This window comes from Festucalex cinctus, chromosome 7 (genome assembly GCF_051991245.1).
Source record: "Festucalex cinctus isolate MCC-2025b chromosome 7, RoL_Fcin_1.0, whole genome shotgun sequence".
In the NCBI taxonomy this organism is placed as follows: Eukaryota; Metazoa; Chordata; class Actinopteri; order Syngnathiformes; family Syngnathidae; genus Festucalex; species Festucalex cinctus.
The window spans coordinates 18,856,714-18,875,446 of NC_135417.1; the positions used below are offsets into that span (position 1 = coordinate 18,856,714).

Sequence of the window (18,733 nt, forward strand, 5' to 3'; positions counted from 1 at the left end):
TATATCCCCAACAAAGGTTTAGCGTTTCTGGACAGTTTCAAACATATTTCAAATTTAGTGATCCCTAAAAGACTACCTTTTCCCCATCAATAGCCAGACTTGAAACTGTTATTGACACTTGTTGCCATTTTTCAGAGGGGTTGAAGAGGCTTAAGGAGGTCTGTGAAGCAATTCCGACACAACAAGCATGTGGAAACTGCAGTTCCTCAGGCACCACCACTTGAACTGAAAAAGAAATGAACACATATCCAGTACATATATACAAACACGGTCTCTTGTACACAAATCAAACTAAAATCAACCTTTTACCTCTTAGCTCATCAAGACAAATTGCCATTGGTTCTCCACCATATTGGCTGTAGAGTTTTCCCATCACGCCCATGTTATGGTGGCTCTGAGTGGATCTAGGAAGGTGATGGGACCCCGCCGCAGTAGCTATCCCCAAAGGTTGTGCTGTGGGATGGATGTGCCTCACTGTTGGCTCACTATTGGCCACATCTTTCAAACAAAATAAAAATAAAGAAAGGACAGTCTTAAACAAGAGTTAAAGCAACAATGAAATCATTAGGCGAGCCAACAATTTTTATTTCTCGAACTGCAAACTACATTGTAATGGTTTCTGGTCATTTTGGGCTGCTGAGTCTAAAAATGGCAACTGTTTTTTGTTTATGACCTATTTTTGCATTTGTTTATTGGTAATATTGCCTAATTTTCAGAATTTTTACTCAATTTTCCACAGTAAACATGATCTGCATGTAGAAGGCGCTCTATAACAATTCAGTCTTTCATGATACCACGTCAACAATGAAAGAATATTGTATGGAAATGCTTGGAAAGATGTAGCCTCATTAAAGTTGTAGCGTAAATAGAATATGCGAATATCATAACTTGTGTATTCTTAGCACTATACAAATCTCTCAAAAACTAGAGCTAATTCAGATTATTAATTTTTTTTAATTCTGTGACATCAGAATACCCTACAACCACTGAAACTTTCTTGGCACCAAAATGTGTGTTGACCAGTGTTAAAATAAATAATAAATGTAAAACCTGCCTGAAGAAGCGACACTGTAGAGCCCGGTTCCTGTTGCTCCAACATGATAGACCCCAGGATTTAATTGAGCATCAGGTCCTAAATACTGCCGATTTAATTGGGAGTTAACAAGGGAGCTTGCCAAGAGGTGCTGCAAATCTCCTTGGTGGGGATAGTCAATCAAGCCAGGATACGGAGGTTTAAAGGTCATGGGCTCATAGTGTAGTCCCTCTGATGAGTAGGGCTGAGGTAAACTCAGCCCACCAGGCAATACTGATGGTACAAAGCTGGTAGCTACCCACTTTTCTGATGTCTGAGGAGCTGCTGTGGTGCCAGTCTGGGGAATGTGTGAATTACTGATATAGCCCGAGTCCACCTTTGTGAGCTGCTTTACATTGGACTCAGATCGGTTTGTGGAGTTCTTGTGATTTGCTGAAAGACCAACAACTTTATCAGCAGGACAGCTATAGCTACATTCACTCTGGCTGCGGGTATAGGTTAGGCTACCGCCAGGGGTCTCTGAATTTTTACACTGCTGTGCTGGTAGCTGTTCCAAACTTTTGGAGTGCTTTGGCTGCACTTCTTCAAGGCTTTTGGAATGGCTACTTATTTTCTCATTTGACTGTGGGTCTTGTTCCACAGGCGGAGTTGGGCTAAATCTGATGATTGTGGTACTGAGCGCCATGGTACAATCACTCTGAGGGGAGGGAAAGCAAGATTAAAAGAATCAACAAAGGAAACGTTAACATATAACATCTTTATAACCACTATATATACTAATTACTATGATACCTTTTGCCTTCCGGGTGTCGGTACAACAGTGGCATCATTCATTGATACGTATGTGAGCCTGCTGAGACTGGGGCTGGAGCAGCGAGAATGAGGAGAGAGGTTATGATCTGGATGTTTGCCTGCCCAATTGCCACTGTCTGACACAACACTGCAAAGGAAACAAAATAAAGCAAATTACAAATTTACAAAACTGCCAGTGATAGATATTAAAGCATGGGGAATATAGACCAAAGTTTGAAGAAGCGGTGTGGAATAATTTCGGCTTCGTTATCGAATAAGACAACGATGGAGTAAAAACGTCATTCATTTGCATAAATCCTTAAATGATTTATAATGTCATATTTTCCAATTGATACTGTACCTATTAGCTTTAGGTGGGGAGCTCTGACTGGGAGAGGAGTGAGTTAGAGGAGACGTGGAAGGCCTGAAGTCACACTGTGTCTCCTCTACACAGGGTTCAGTTGGCAGTGCTGTAAACAAATTGTCACTTATTTAATGAATTTATAATACACTTGTTTATAATTAATGGAGAGCTCACTAACAAAGAAACCGTCCCTGTTAATTATACACAACCTTCTACTCACCGGATGCAGAGTCACCTGGGGACTGAGGATTTTGGAGGGAAACGCAAACTTGCTTTTCCACAGAGCAATGAGACTGAGGAGCAGCCGTGTGAATTTCGGTTGTAGTTTCCTTGCCTGGAGAGTTACTCTGTCCAACAACCTGTTGCTGGACAGTCCTCCGTGTTGGAACAGAGGACCCTTTAAAACAGGGAATATTTGACTTGTGTTTGTTCCTCCCCGTGGAAGAAGTGCCCTTATGACCGCTCTGATATGTCTCTGAGAAGCATCCAGCATGTGATGCTTGTGGATTTAACTCTTCAAGCCTACTTCCAGTTTCCGATGATGTCTTTGCAGTGTGACACACAGTGTTGTCACATGTAGCATTTTTCTTTGCAGGGCCAGTGTGCGTGGAAGATTTCCTAGAGTCCAAAGTGCTGGCAGAGCTGATTGAGGAAAGAGGACGAGGAATGGAGCTTCTTTTTGGCGCACCCTTGTCACCACAAGATAATGTATTCGTGTTCGATATTTTGGAAGAACTAGTCCTTAACGTTGGCTCTCCTCTTGTGACTTTCTCCTCTTTTTTGGAGCCGGTTTCATTGTCCATTTGTTTAGCTGAACTTTGTTCTTCAATATATCCAGGCTGGTTCCTATGAGATTGGCTGATTTTGTCAGCCCAGGCAGTGAGGTCAAAGGTATTATGTGCTACTGATAGGTCAGTGCAGCCAGACATGTCATTCTTTAAGTATTTCTCAATGTCGAAGGCACCCTGGTCTTCAACAAAGGTACTTCTTTGTAGTGTGACCGACAGGCCATTCTGATCTTCATCAGGGTTGCGCTAATAGAGATAGGGGGGGGACAAAAACTGTTAGATTTTTGCGGAAATTTTTCTTTAATTTTAAATCGTTAATTTTAAATCGTTTAAAGCAGCTATTACAGTTCATATATATCAATCAAACCACAACAAGATCAGTGGTGTACTCTACGGTATGAGGCATGTACCCACTACTAAATACCCCCTGATGCGCACCGTTCAGTAATATAATGTATGTGAGTAAGATCAATAGTGAAGCCATGGCCCACCCTCCTCTGCCTCTAATTTGCTGGTACTTGCTGCCGTCGCTGATTAGATTAGCCAACTTTAGGCATGAGGACTGATGATCCAATCGAAGGTAGAGTAGGGCGGCTTATACCAAAGAAAATAATCCTTCACATAATGTCCCGAGCTGCGACTGCAGCCCAAAGATTTAGCTTGAAGTGTTTGCACCCATACACTGGAGACTTGCTCATCATGGTGTGGCATCAATCCCCTGGTGGGCGACATCGGTTACACACTAACCTACATGATCTAGTTTAGTTTTATAGTAGCTAGTCTGGTAGTAGATTTTAAAGTAAGTTACTATACAAGAATGGGGGCAAATATTTTAAGATTCGGAATTTTAAGTGAAATAAAACCAACTAAGTTGCACTGTGGAGTTTAAAATGTTATTTGTTTAAGCTTTTTCTACATTCTGCATGATCCACCAACGCCCAGATGAGTACAAAGAGCGCAAACGTTCTACAGTGATTGCTCCAATCAGCTTGTATCTTCCTTTCAGTGTAGGGTGTTCGGGGCAAACACTCCAGTTTCTTGTGGGTAGGAAGGGGTGGAGGGTGACGTCATGCTCGTTCGACACAATTGGGATGAAAACTAAAAAAACAAGAGGCTGGCTTTGAGTACTACCCAAACCCAAGAAAAATGTAAATATCCGAAGAGTATGAGCACACATAGCCGCAACATGAATGATCTTGACACAGAGGCTGCAGTTACGCTTTAGGAGAGAAGTGGAAGTCGCGAGTAAAAAAGTGACAACCTCCACAATACACTTTTAAGTTATGATACAATGTGAAAAAAAATCCACTCATAATATTGTACATTTTTCAACAATACAAAAAAAAAAAAAAAAAAAAAAAAAAAAAAAAAAAAAAAAAAAACTTACATGTAAATCTGGACACGGTTCCACGACGGATTTACCAGGTCCCACGGGATCAGAGGACTCTGTCCGATTCTTTGCCCTACTTTTCTTGGACAGCCCCATGATCATGGCAGCCAGCTGTGATGGGTCAGTCGTGATGGAAGCATCATCAATGGCTGATGCAATTGTGCTGATACTCAGCGTAAGATTGCGACTGTTATTTTGTGGTGACGCGTAGCTCTGAGTCCCCATATTATGCGCAGAATTAGGCCCCTCGTTGCAGTCAAGCAGAGCTTCAGTGCCATTATGGTCCTAAAAAATAAGCTAATTATAATATTATGATTGATGATGATGTCAACCCATTAAACAAGGGACAACCAATGACTACTTGAATACACAGTACAGTTAGTCATGTTCGGAAAGTAACTGCTCATTTTGCAGATTTTGATATGGTCCCATCTGTATGGAATTTACCAACTAGCTACACGAGGCTGTTGACTCCCACAAACATTCAAACATAACATATCAACAAATTGATTTTTACCTTCTGTTCACATGGGCCAGGCTCTCCGTTCCCTTTTGGTGACACCATTTCATCAGATTCCTCAAATGTTTTATCCAGATCATCTGTAAATGTCATTGACATGAATTAGGAAATATAGAGTCCAATGACCTCAATGCTTGTGAAAGGAAGTGTACTCATCCAATCATCCCCCATTCAGTTGGTCAAGTTAACAGTGTGGACTTACCAGACTTTAGTGTTTTATCTCCTTCGCTGACTTCAATTGTGAAGTCCAAGGGGTGAATTAGTGCAAATGGTTCCCTCTTCTCTGGAGAGGTAATATTATATCCAAAGGATGGCTGCAGAGTTGAGGAAACATGAGTTACATTTTATTACATGAAAGCATGAAAATGAAAAAGCAAATGTGGTTGCTATCTATAATGACAGTATTGTTTCACACTAGCTACTCGTAAGTAGCATAAAACTGAATTTAGATGAATTTCTATTCTCTTCACAGTGGACACTGTGAAAAATAGCTCTTGATATAACTTCATGTGACTTTCGCAAAAATTAACAAACAAAAATCCATGACAGTATTATTGTATCACTGACCCGTTTAATCCCATCCATGTTATTACCACTGCCGAGGCAGCCCAGGGCTTCAGAACGTTGCTGAAAAAACTGCCCTAATGAAAGCCGCAAGTAGCTTTGGTCCCCTGGATTAAACTCGGGGGAAACGTGAGAAGCCCTCATCAAGATGTAGCTGCTCGGACCACCTTTCCAAGAGGAGTCATTTTGACAGGCACTGTTGTTGCTCGCTACAATCTGCTCCTCCTGCAATTCCAAATAAAACAGAAAATATAACATGGATTAAAAATGATTCGGTGCTGTCATATGCTTTCCAACAATGGTAACTCTGTTCCACAATTTCTAGATTCTAACCAACTTAAGGTACCTCAGTAAAAATCATTTCTATTTCATTCCGGCTCACATTGAAATTGATTGACAGAAATGTTGGTAGAATATTTCTCTTACTTTGGAAGCTACACGGGAGTGGTTTGGAAACTTTCCCCGACTACTTGACGATGGCGTTTCTTTGAGACATATGTACAAACAGTGCTAAGTCTATGCAAATAAATAATTTAAAATTTGGAAATTGCAACTGGTAGAGCAATTAAAAAACAACATTTTTGGTTCTTGCAGTGACAGAAAAATAACTGAAAAGCCAAACAATGGACTTTTATAAAAGGGTTTGACAGTTTAAAACTCCAATGCATTACAGGGATTACAATAAGCATCACATTTCTGTTACCTGCATAAATCGGTGGTCCTTTTCAAATTCCGCTTGATCTTTGGCTATCTTTTCTAATGCATCGCCTGCAACAAAACAAAACCAAACAAAATGAGAGTATGGAAAATATACCGCATAATCTCATCTGACATCACAGCATAAGTGTTCAGTGACTACAACACACATGGCCAATACAGTATGTATACCTGTGAACTTGAATACATACCAGCGGAAACAAAGTCCTCCGTTTGAAATTGCTCATTATTTTGTGATGTCTTCTCATCAACTTCCTTCTCAAAGGAGGTGTAATAAGCCAGATCTGTTACCCACTGTCCTTCTTCATTTTTGTACACCACACTATGAGGGGCATTGGCACCTAAAAATACAAGCAATCTTCATAATGTACAGTCTACAGTAAGACTATATTTATAAACTAAAAATTGTAAAAGGTACCTAATTAGGTACTCTATAAAATGGCAACAAATGATTTCCAGCCCATTCGTAAACACCAACCTTGCTGAAACTCCAATTCCAAGTTGTTCCAGTCATTTTCTTGCTCCTCGTGGAAGCTCTGACAAAAATATTTTGGCTCCAGGGAAGTAGACAGATCATCATTATCTTCCTCACTGGTAACATCTGAGGCCTCAACTGCAGAAGTGTTCCCACGCAGCCCTCTTAAATTCGATGAAGGCAGCACCTGAGTTGAGAATTTTTGTTTAACCAATGTGTCACACCAACATTTGATTACCACAACGCATTCCACTATATTCTGATATGCACTACTAGTCAAAAGTTCAGACACTTTCAAGTTTCAAGCTCGTCTTACCTGACCACAAATGTCTACACGCGCGGTGTGGCAGCAGTTAGCTGGTTAGCTCAGTCTCAATGCGCCGCGGTTTTGATGGTCCGTCAGAAACATGTTTTTATGTGAAAGCAGTCAATGGTGCAAAAAAAAAAAAAAAAAAAAAAAAAGGACTGGCACCCAACCACTGCCCAAGAGCACTGTGCTATAAATGGGCAAGCTGATCACACATTCCCATACTACAAATCAATGGCGGGCAATTCATTATTCGAAGAGGCCATACGAGTAACTGAAACAGCCATCAAATGCAGTCAAATACATTACTTCAAGAATATGGCATGCAATGTGAAAGCACATACAGTATATACATAAATATTTACAGTATGTACATACATTAACATGTACACATCCTACTACTTTGAATTATGAATTTGAAGTTATTTTGTCAGTTTTAATTTTCCTGCTTTTGCTGATATTTTCTGTTTTCAGTGCCGGTATCGAGGTATTTTATGTAAGTATAGTATCGAAGTCAAAATGTTGGTATTGTGACAACACTAGTTAGCAACACTGAAGGCAAGTTGTTGCTTTAATAAGGTCAGTGGGTAGGGGGGAAAAAAAGGAGTGCCAAACAGCCACCTCTGGTGCTCATTTGAGAACCACACCAAAATTGATATGTGCACCCGTTTATATTTATGGGTCGCTACTTTTACATTATAGATGTAGGTACAATTTAAATCCAGACAGCTACTGTATGCATACACTGCCTGACTTAACAGTCTATATCACCAAACTGCCCAAAAATATAAACTTAAACCAACGTTCTAACATATTTGGATTTTGGACCTTGATACCTTTGAGTCATGGAAGTTGTCCTGGGTAACTTGAAGTTTGGAAAAAGAGGACTTTGCCTGCAAGGATCTCTTAGGTCCAGCTTCACGTTTCACATAAGTGGAGTCAGATCGCTCACTTGTCGTCCCAGACTCAGTGTTTTCCATGGCATCCTGGCATTCATATTATTAATGTTAGCCTCTATGGTTTTGAGGGGGGGAAAAAAATACTCCCAGTCTTAGCTACCCAGTTGTACAATACAGTTTTCTTGGTCAAGACAAAAAAAGATTAGCGTGTTAATCATTGCCACCTACTGTAAGCTATGCATGTTGATCAATTCCTTTCACTGCTGATTATAAAAAAATAAATAAATAAATCACCTGCAGCCAACTACTGTATCGGCCAGCCTACATGCAGCGTAGCGGCCCCTCTCCTTTTCCTTAACAATGTACGGCCACACGGCAAACCAAACAAACATGCTGCCATGTGGCGCTTTTATTACTTACCAGTGCTTCCTGTCTGTCCATAATCATGGACCAGTTCACAGGAGAGAGTCGCTGATTCCCCTCTGACGAAGTTTTAGAGGCGCTGGCTTCACCGTTTCCAACAGGACCCACACGATCACCCATCTGTTGTCACAAAGAAAGGTGCAAAAAAATAAAAATACTATAAATCTTGGCTTGGCGAGGTATAGTGTTATTTTTCTTCATTAAATAATCAATGGCATGTGAGCAACGAAATTATGAAACCAACTAGTATTTTACTGATTAATATGCATGCTCAGCTATTGCTCTGAGAAGCAAAACAATCTTTGCAAGGTTGAAGTGGATCGGCTGAAATCATGCAGATTTTACAGATAAACACAGCAGACCACAGCTAATTGGTCTTGTTGCATCAAACAGGAAATAATTCCGAATTGCACACTAACCTCAGCATGCGTGCTAAAGTTGCTGCTTTCATGTCCTGTGGGATTACTGGATGCTCCATCTTCACCAACAGCACTGCTACCCACAATTCCCAGCCCACGCAGTATATCACGGGTGAATGGAACATGTGTCGTTGAAAAAGGGATTGTTGAAACTCCCCCATCATTTCCACTTTCTTCATTCCCACTGCTCCCGTCCCCACCACCTCCATCCCCTGGTTTTGACAAAACAAAAAACATCATCACGCCATCATAAAGGTTCACTCTGTGCAAAGTTAAATGAGCTTCATGTATAGTATAACATAATACATGACTATTATTACAATTATTACATTAAGCAGTGGCCAAGTGGTTAACTGTTTTAGTACATCTTTGTTGAAAACTTGAATTTGCAAGTAGCCCTGGATGCAGAGTGCAGTGCGACTCCGAATTTAGGGCAAAACATTTCTATGTCGTGCCATCTTCCGGTCATATAGTGGTATAAACACAATTTGGCTGTTTTTTCTCTCTTTGGCGAACACGTACTACCCATGTCGATTCTGTGAGGCTGACATAGTCAGTCCATTCTGCCAACCGATTTTCAGGTTAGTGATTTAGTAGCAATTATCGTATTTTCCGCATTATAAGGCGCACCTTCAATGAATGACATATTTTAAAACTTTTTCCATATATATGGTGCTTTAGTAGAGGCTGGGGTTATGTTAGGCATCCATTAGATGGTGCTGCGCTAAAGGGAATGTCAACAAAACAGTCAGATAGGTCAGTCAAACTTTATTAATAGATTACAAACCAGCTTTCTGACAACTCCATTCACTCCCAAAATGAATAAACAGCTGTTTTAATATTTTCTCTGAGGTAAAGTATTAGCATCAGCTAGCGATCCAAGATGGCGGGATCTTCTGCGCATGCATGTCACTGATCGTGCAGGGTCACCGTTAGCGTCTTGACAGCGAGACCTGTTGCGGCTCAATACTGATTATATATAAGGCGCACTGGATTATAAGGCGCATGGTCAGCTTTTGAAAAAATTGAAGGCTTTTAGGTGCACCTTATAGTGCGGAAAATACGGTAGTTATTATTAGGGCGGCACGGTGAATAACTGGTTAGCACGTCCGTCTCCCAGTTCTGAGGACTCTGGTACGAGTCCAGGCTCCGGCCTTCCTGGGTGGAGTTTGCATGTTCTCCCGTGCCTGCGTGGGTCTTCTCCGAGTACTCCAGTCTCCTCCCACATTCCAAAGACATGCATGGCAGGTTAATTGGGCGCTCCGAATTGTCCCTAGGTGTGCTTGTGAGTGTGGATGGATGTTCGTCTCTGTGTGCCCTGCGATTGGCTGGTTATTATTAAATTATTATTATTATTAAATTATTATGATGATTATTATTATTTTGCATAGCTTGTGGTATTACAAAAATTATTTAGATCGTAGTTTTCACTGCTGCTGTCAATCACAGCTATCTCACGCCCAACCCTCTGCCCACTCGCAGAGGCCATTCAAATATGGTTGGGGAGGTGAGTTGCACTTTAACAGTGGGGTACCAACAATTTTGTCCACACGTACAATTAAAGTTGTGGGTATGTACCATATATTGTATAAATAAAAACAAAATGGACGAATCATTGACGTGTTCTCACTTACGTCACACTTTTGAAGAATGTGGAATTCATCAGTGACTATTAAGAACACTCAACAGAATATAACACAAAGAAGAGTCATGACTGAGCAAAATAATTATGAGTACATTCGCACTGATACTGCATCTGTACAATATTATAGGATTTGACTCATGTTGTGCAAGAACATAAAATAAAACTCCTAAAAACAAATTAGTGTCAATATGCCCAACCTGATTTAAGTCGAGAGTGGCCACATAATCTCTCTATCCGGTAAATAGTGCACAATTACAAAACATAACTAACCTGTGACAGGAGGGTCAATAACTTGTCCCTCGGCAGATCGTCTGTGTTCAATCCCAGACATAGATGGACCGCCAAGGCCAATTGACGACTCATCATCAGAACTTCCTCCTTCTAAACCTGGCCTAAAACTGGGATGATTACTTTCACCAACCTGTAAAAGAACCCATACATACACAGATATCACAAATGATCTTAAAAAATAACACAAAGTAGTTTGACATCTGTGACGACAAGATCATCTTGATAAATACTTCTACTCCGTTTCTCACCAGCTGCCTGGAGATGCTTGGTAGTAGCTTGGTTCTAGAAGAAGTGCTTGTCCGTTTGGCATACTCAAGCTCATCCTCAGTATCTTCGTCACTGGCAGGACAGGAGTCCATACCCGTGGCAGCCAGACGCACAACAGGCATCTGGAAGTTGTCCTTAAAAATAAATAAATAAATAAATAAATGGTCGAAAAGATGAAATGTTAAAAATACACATTTTCAAGAGTCAAATGTGTGTTCATTTATACTCACCTGATCATATTCATCAATGACCTGGTGTTTGTGCTGTTCAGGTTCTATCGAATTCGAATTTAATTGGTCATCGCGCAACTGAGGCAGCATCTAACAAAAACAAAAAAATTGAATTATGGCATCAATTGTGAAAGGAATATGGATAGTGGGTCATAACCTTTACTATCTACTATTGTACATTACAGTATGAAAATATGACTGAAAAACAAATGTTTCAATCTTACTGTGGTAGTAGGGAGCTCCTGGCCCTCCACTGTGCCCCTTTGCATTGTAGAAGGCACCAAATTCTTGAAGTAGTGCTCCAACTCATCGTCAGGCAAGTTGCTAAAATCAATGTCATCATCTGGGGATTATAGACTCAATCAAAACCTTTATTTAACCAGAAAATTCAAAACTCTCTGAGACCGAGGTGTCTGCCTCAAGGCTGATGTAGCCAAGAAGACACAGCACAATTCACATCATAAATGATACCACATATACACAAAAGAATACAGTAAACATAAAAGTAAAGAAAAAAAAAAGTACTGTGGACTCACACTATTACTGTCAACTTTCAGGGCTAAGGTAATCAATAACAGAGCTTCTAAGCATAAGCGCCATCTATTCGCTATGAGATCGTCGTCGATTGACATCGCGATGCAGAGGAATAAGGAGCAGGCATCCCCTCACGCCCGGCTAAATTAGTACCAGTAGAAACCTACCTCAAGGTAGGGTTGGTGATATATAGCCAAAAATTCATATTACAGTATCAGTTGCATCCTTTCATGGGAACAGTATACATTACAATGTAAAATTCAAGATGCATTGTGCATTTCAAAAAGGTAATATTAAAGCCTTTTCTCCATCATGCATGCTTCACCAATGCCCAGATGAGTACAAAGAGCCCTAGTGACTTTTTTTACTCTATCAGCTTACATCTTCCCTTCAGTGTGGAGTGTGACGATATATTGATATCGCGATAAATCGTGATATGTTGTATCCAGATAGATTATCGATAGACATACGGCAAGTATCGGTATTTGTAGTTAATATACAGCCAGTGTAACGGCTGGCTCCATTGTTCATTACTTATTGAGCAATTACTTGGCGGGCCACTAGGGGCAGCATCTCAGAGTGGCCGGGAAATATACGGAAGTCTTCAGGTGAAGAAGCAGCTTACTTACTGCCCATACATTTATGGCATTTCTGTCGCACTAAGCATTGCGCACGGAAGGGGATACAAACAACGTCTTCTCTGACAGACAAACCACAGTCTTTCTAAACCTTTGGCCTAGACCGCTGAAGCTTCCCCACAGTTAATTTAAAATGCAGTTCATTTAATATTCACTAAGAGCAACACATATGCGTTAGTCATACCTGTAATGTCACTTTCCATGCTGTTCACAGACATGAGCCTTTCATTTTCAATAAAACTGGCATTGCTACAACTGAAATGGTCACTGTTCACTGCTTCACTTGGCACATTCTTTTTCTCAGTAGTGGCTTGCAGAGATGGGACCTGGAGTACAATATTGGTAAAATTACTTGCGGTTACAATCAGAGCAAGCAGGAGCGCTTCTAGGATGTCCTGGATTTGTTGAAAAAAATGTCTCTTTGGTGCTCTTCAGTAAAGGGATCCACAAAGCATGTCCAAAAAGAGAAAAAACTGAGGCACTCAAAGGGTTAGCACGTGAAAGGCCTTTAGTACAACATGGCCAGTTGATTAAAAATACTTGCTGTTACAGTCATCAAGCATCCACTCAACTCAACTAATTATGACCATCAACATGTGCAATGATGGATTTAATTCAATGTAATATTTAGTTATTACCTTCAATTTTTTATTTGAATTTACATAGTAAATGAATAATTGCAAGAGTATAACACTAAACACTGCACATTTTAGAGAAATCCAAAAGTTACCTTTGTATCTGTACAATCCTTTTGTCCAAACTGAGCAAATGATAGGAGGCCTGTTGAAAGATCTGACAAAGAAGGAACTTATCAAATCATGCCAACTTTGTGCAAAATATGGATCTACTTCAGTGGTGTCCAAACTACGGCCCGGGGGCCATTTGCGGCCAGCGGCAAATACTAAAAAATAATTTTTCAATGCCGTTTAAAAAAAAAAAAGAAAAAAAAAGTGGATTAAAAATTTCTAGTTACGCAAAGACACAAATTTGCAGCTAATAATTCAGTTTCAGAAACAAAAATAGTTTCATCCACTTTTTGCTTAGTGTCAAGGTCCAATTTGTGAAAACATCACATTAAATTAATGGTTCTTAAGTGTGGTCAGTTTACTACCGATTGTTCTTGTTGTGGTTCAGAACGTCAAGTTGGGATTCAGCTGCTGCTCAGTGGAGAGGGGTATCTATTATAGTGGCACACAGGGTGGCCACTTTGCCTTGTGACTGTTAGCAGTTTTCAATAAGTAACTGTACATTATATCAACAATTTATAATTGCTTCTTTGATTTTTAATATGTTTAATAAATAACTTTAAAAAAAAAAATCAAAGTGGCCCTTGCAGCTTTCTATTTTTCTATATGTGGCCCTCAGGGGAAAAAGTTTGGACACCCCTGATCTACTTGAACACAAGCATACATTTCAAAAATATATCTATTATTTTCAATTATCACACAAACATAGGTATGTCTTTCATGTATAACAAAGTTCAAAATACATTCAAGAATTACAGGGCAACTGGATAAACAGAAATGCACTTACCCGTCAAAAGATTTGTGTGCCTGCCTTGGACTGAGCCCGTTTGAGTGGGTAGAAGACCGAGGAGGGAGCCTTGGTTTCTGGATGCACTTTCATCCATGTTAATTTTAACCAGCATTTTGGATAGAGGATGTGCCGCGATAAAGTCATCTGCATTGTCCCTAAATAAATAGTAAAGCAAATTCAATACAAAATGATTCCACACATTCAATATAAAATATACAAAATACATAAAATGTCTCCAGCAACTAAAGTATTAAATTATTGCAGCAATGCAAAAATGAAAGTGCTGTCTGGGAATAGTCATGCAAGTTGGAATAACATTTAACATGAGAGGTGAACTTGGTAACTATTTTACTCACATGTCATCTTTGAAACTGAGGGCAAAATGGGGCTGCTTGTCTACACATGGTTGTGAGTTGGCCTTCTGCAGTTCGCTTTCATCGAGGTATGAGGCAGCAACACCATCTCTGTAAAAGATGACAATAGGGTAACCTCAATAGCATTAAAATTAAGTTAAAGAGTGACTAGTTCTAACATTTCAAATATAATGGAATTAAACTGAGTAAGTAAATATAGGCACACATCTCAGCATATTCAGAGAATAAGCAAAAATAGTCTTAATAAGATAAATAATAAAACAGTATACATTCTTGCTCATTTCTACATGCTTCCCATAACCTTGAAACAGTAGTTTGTTTGGAATAATACACAAGACTATATGATGATTCTGAAGATGCTGCATCGTTACAAGTCACATCTGTCCAAAACAGAGGTGTGCTCCCACCTGTTGTCAGACTCAGGTCTAATTTTAGCCACTGTGGAAGCAGCCACAGGCAGTCCGGGGCCTGAATTCAGTGTTACATTTCCCAGAGTAGCGTGGCCATTGGTGCTGTCCAAAGACCTGCCAAGGAAACTGGGAAATGCTTCATCTTCTATTCTGGAAAAACTTTCTGCCATTTATTTAAACAATTAAGGTCGTGGCCAAGTTTTGCTTGATGATTACTCAAATCAAGAGCATTTGGAATACACCTAGAAAACATGAAGCAGAGTAGGTTAAACATTTAATGGGGAATAACCATCCATTAACTGTGCAGCAAAATTGTGTGGGTGTGTAATCATAGTAAACTCATCAAGACACGTTGACCTAACCTTACAAATCCCTTAAATACTTAAAAATATATCAAACTATGGCCCAATTAGTATTCGCATAGCTCACTGATGTGCAATGTACCCAAACATGGCATTCAACTAGTAATTTAGGCAATGAGCTAACCTTGAACGCTAGCTCGTGGCTAAAAACAAATCAGGTTTGTTGAGCTCACGAACGCAAATCTCAACAGGTTAAATGGCGTTGGTTAACACAAAACTACTTACTATAAGAATGCTAAACTGAACTTGTACTTTCAACCCCTCAAGATTAAACCATAATGTTACAGTGTTAACAAGTCAACTTTTGTTGGAGTCACTCACTTAATTCAGTACCGTTCAACGGCGTATGAGACGAGGGCCCTCCGATTCCGATTTCTTGTTTGAATACTCGAGCAGGACCGGCGTGAGCTACACCTTAAATAGACTTCATGCAAACACTTTGCAGTTTGCACCCTCCAAAACGTCGCAGTTACACGAAACAAGACAAGTTGAAATGCTGAACATAACGTCTGAACTCCACAGGAAGCCCGCCAGAACGTCATCTTATGTGGGTGGGACTTAAGTTATTATCGTCATTTGATTGGATAATCACCGGAAACGTTTGAATTCACATTGGACGAAAAAAATGTGCCACTTACAGCAGAATCTACTTGAAACGCTGATGACAAAAATCATCCATTTATCAATCAGCTGTACCTTATCCTTGCTGATACACGACATAAGAGTAACTAGCATTAAAGTACAGTATCGCGTTTTGTTGAGTAAAATTACCACACATTCTTCTGTCAAGAAGATAATTTATTGCATCATTTGTTCTACTAAACAGCTGCAAGCAAGACTCGACAGCTGCTTGCAACTGCCCGGTCCAGTTTCCAATTTGATTTCTGACAGCAAAAGCATACACAAACACATCCGAATGAAAAAATTAAATAAAATCTTATCAATTAAATGCAGAGCCTACTGTATATATTGCATCCTTGGTTAAATGTGGCTGAATGCTAAATAATGTCTAGCAGTGATACCATTACAGTATGATTTATGTGAAATGCTTACATCACAACAAATAAGTTGCATAGGCGATGACATCAGAGCAATCTGAATGATAGTGAGTGCTGTCATCTAAGAATATATGAGTTACATAATTGTGGCATCATGGCCTCAGTAGAGATTTCTAAAGATGTAAATAAAATGTTTAGAGGCACTTAACCACTTATCAACACAAAGGGTTTGTGATTTTTTGTATTTTTTTTTTTCTTTAATAAAACATCAAAATGTAAATACGATCTAACACATCAGGGGGGCACATCCGCCTCCTGGTACTGAGGACGCAGGTTCTAGTCCAGGCTTCGGCCTTCCTGGGTGGAGTTTGCATGTTCTCCCCGTGCCTGCGTGGGTCTTCTCCGGGTACTCCAGTCTCCTCCCACATTCCAAAGACATGCGTGGCAGGTTAATTGAACACTGAATTGTCCCTCGATGTGATTGTGAGCGTGGATGGTTGGTTGTCTCCGTGTGCCCTGCGATTGGCTGGCGACTAGTTCAGGGTGTACCCCTCCTACTGCCCGAAGCCAGCTGGGATAGGCTCCAGCACCCCCCGCAACCCTTGTGAGGAGTAAGCGGTCAAGAAAATGGATGGATGGATGGATGGATGGATGGATGGATGGATGGATGGATGGATGGATGGATGGATCTAACACATCAACTGAGATGGACAGAATGCTCCATTCGCATGCTCGCCCAGTCATTTGTTGCTCAGCGCAGTTCACAGGGCTCAATCAAAATAGACTCATCCTAGTTGAAAACTGTCACGTGTCATTCAGGCCCACCGGTAGACTGGAAAAAAGCATTTCACAAGGGATAGACATTCACCAGGGACCTATAACTTTAAGGCAGGGGTGGGAGTAGGATGTTTCTCGTATCAAAGGGATGAGAGGTCAAAGGGTTGAAGGGCAGTAGCTTCTTGCTTGGTTTGTGTGGAGAGACTATAGTAAAAAAACACGACTTGCCTTCGCCTCCTCGTCTCATCATTTACCATATAGCCACACGTACAAAACATAGCAACAATTATAGTGTTCCTGATTATTTATAGAATACAAACTTTGACTGTCACAATGTATGACTACTCTGTTTCAAATATAAATTGAGAAATAGCACTGTCTGGTGGGTAAATAGTAACAATAGCTGAAGGAAGTGGTTTTGCTCCATCACCATGTATCCAATTTTCACAAAAAAATTAAGAAGGAGAAAATGACATGGGAAGTTATTTTTGAGAGAAATACTTGGACAGCTTAGCTAAAATGCAGAAGCTGCATGTGGGGCTCTCATAAGTCCAGTATGCTTCTACTTGTTGTAACCTCACAAACAAACGCTCAATTGTGTCTAAATTTCCACTCCAGAATGAACTAACATGAAGTAAACAGTAAAAAATCAGCAGAACTGAAAATACGTACAGTTGGAATCACATCCAAGAAAAAAGAAAAAAAAAAAACATACAGAAATCTGGATGGCCATTTTTTTTCCCCCAAAGAGGAACTGATCCACGTGGCACTGCAAGACACTGTATGACTATGACGTAGATAAACTCATTGGAACATCCCCTATTTTGAGGCCTGCTATGAAGTCTAGAGGGTCCCCAACCCCAACATCTATGGTGGTCATTTCAGTCAGCAATTGAGGATTACAGGACTGTCTCAGAAAATTAGAATATTGTGATAAAGTCCTTTATTTTCTGTCATGCATTTAAAAAAAACAAAAATGTCATACATTCTGGATTCACTTGGAAACACTTGCAGGTGTTTCGAGTTAATTAGACCATTCAAGTGATTAGTTGAATAGCCTACTAGTATACTTTTGATGATATTCTAATATTTTAAGATAGGATATTTGAGTTTTGTTTAAGCTGTAAACCATAATCAGCAATATTAAAATAATAAAAGACTTGCAATATTTCAGTTGATTTGTAATGAATCCAGAATGTATGGCATTTTTTAATTTTATAATTGCATTGCAGAAAATAAAGGACTTTGTCACAATATTCTAATTGTTTGAGACAGTCCTGTATGTAGGAGAAGAAGATGTTATGATCTGATGAAACCAAGGTTAAATTTTTCACTGATAATTCTAAAAATCAGTCTGGTGCGAAAAGAGGTGATGGAATGAATTGGCTCAACCCCTCGTGAGCACTTGTGGGATCACCTTGGATGTTCTGCCAAAGTGTCAACACAAACATGTTGGGTGACTTGTGACAAACGCTGCTTGAAAAATGGGATGCCATCAAGATCAGGATTGTTATCAGGCAAGCTGATTAGCTGATTATATGAACAAGGTGTGCTAGTATGTGGAAACACCTGAAGCGTGGAGAACTCCGGACCTTTAGTACCGGAATTGGTGAAACGCCCTGTGCGAGAGCATACAGACGGCTTTGATGCAACAGATCATCTGCAGAGAACGGGTGAAAATAAAAATGGTAGTACTTACAAAAACGACCAGCAGGTGGCAGCAGAGTATAATAGATCAACCAGGGCCATGATGAAAACAAGCTGCTTCCCGACAATTCTAAGCAGATTTGTGAATAATGATGAAACTTAGCTATATTCTAATGCTAATTGCTGCAAAACGAAAACATAGAAATATACTTATTTTTTTCCTGATGAAAGAAGAGACTAATCTTTCTTTTGGTAGGTTCCATGTTTTTATAGCAATAGAACACAATATTGTGTGAGACTTTGCAAAATTATTCAAACTCCAGTAAAAAAGCC

General features: G+C 39.9%; 1 protein-coding gene across 4 annotated transcripts in view; it reads right to left on the minus strand.

The window, feature by feature from the left end:
• cep192 (centrosomal protein 192) overlaps positions 1 to 15,515 on the minus strand; it is a 31,473-nt gene extending 15,958 nt beyond the window's left edge. For 3 of the 4 annotated variants that reach the window (XM_077527282.1, XM_077527283.1, XM_077527280.1), the window contains exons 1-26: positions 15,300 to 15,515; positions 14,614 to 14,858; positions 14,189 to 14,296; positions 13,830 to 13,987; positions 13,027 to 13,088; positions 12,481 to 12,622; positions 11,349 to 11,467; positions 11,125 to 11,214; positions 10,876 to 11,028; positions 10,607 to 10,757; positions 8,692 to 8,903; positions 8,270 to 8,392; positions 7,787 to 7,936; positions 6,647 to 6,830; positions 6,360 to 6,509; positions 6,155 to 6,219; positions 5,455 to 5,676; positions 5,090 to 5,201; positions 4,885 to 4,967; positions 4,365 to 4,652; positions 2,410 to 3,223; positions 2,187 to 2,295; positions 1,826 to 1,973; positions 1,055 to 1,730; positions 310 to 498; positions 77 to 225 (exon numbers count right to left, since the gene is read on the minus strand). In XM_077527282.1, the coding sequence (XP_077383408.1) occupies positions 77 to 225; positions 310 to 498; positions 1,055 to 1,730; positions 1,826 to 1,973; positions 2,187 to 2,295; positions 2,410 to 3,223; positions 4,365 to 4,652; positions 4,885 to 4,967; positions 5,090 to 5,201; positions 5,455 to 5,676; positions 6,155 to 6,219; positions 6,360 to 6,509; positions 6,647 to 6,830; positions 7,787 to 7,936; positions 8,270 to 8,392; positions 8,692 to 8,903; positions 10,607 to 10,757; positions 10,876 to 11,028; positions 11,125 to 11,214; positions 11,349 to 11,467; positions 12,481 to 12,622; positions 13,027 to 13,088; positions 13,830 to 13,987; positions 14,189 to 14,296; positions 14,614 to 14,786 (4,830 nt within the window). In that variant the 5' untranslated portion in view covers positions 14,787 to 14,858; positions 15,300 to 15,515. The remainder of the gene's footprint in view (positions 1 to 76; positions 226 to 309; positions 499 to 1,054; positions 1,731 to 1,825; positions 1,974 to 2,186; positions 2,296 to 2,409; positions 3,224 to 4,364; positions 4,653 to 4,884; positions 4,968 to 5,089; positions 5,202 to 5,454; positions 5,677 to 6,154; positions 6,220 to 6,359; positions 6,510 to 6,646; positions 6,831 to 7,786; positions 7,937 to 8,269; positions 8,393 to 8,691; positions 8,904 to 10,606; positions 10,758 to 10,875; positions 11,029 to 11,124; positions 11,215 to 11,348; positions 11,468 to 12,480; positions 12,623 to 13,026; positions 13,089 to 13,829; positions 13,988 to 14,188; positions 14,297 to 14,613; positions 14,859 to 15,299) is intronic. The other variant, XM_077527281.1, reaches the window with a different exon arrangement.
• Positions 15,516 to 18,733: the final 3,218 nt, after the last annotated feature.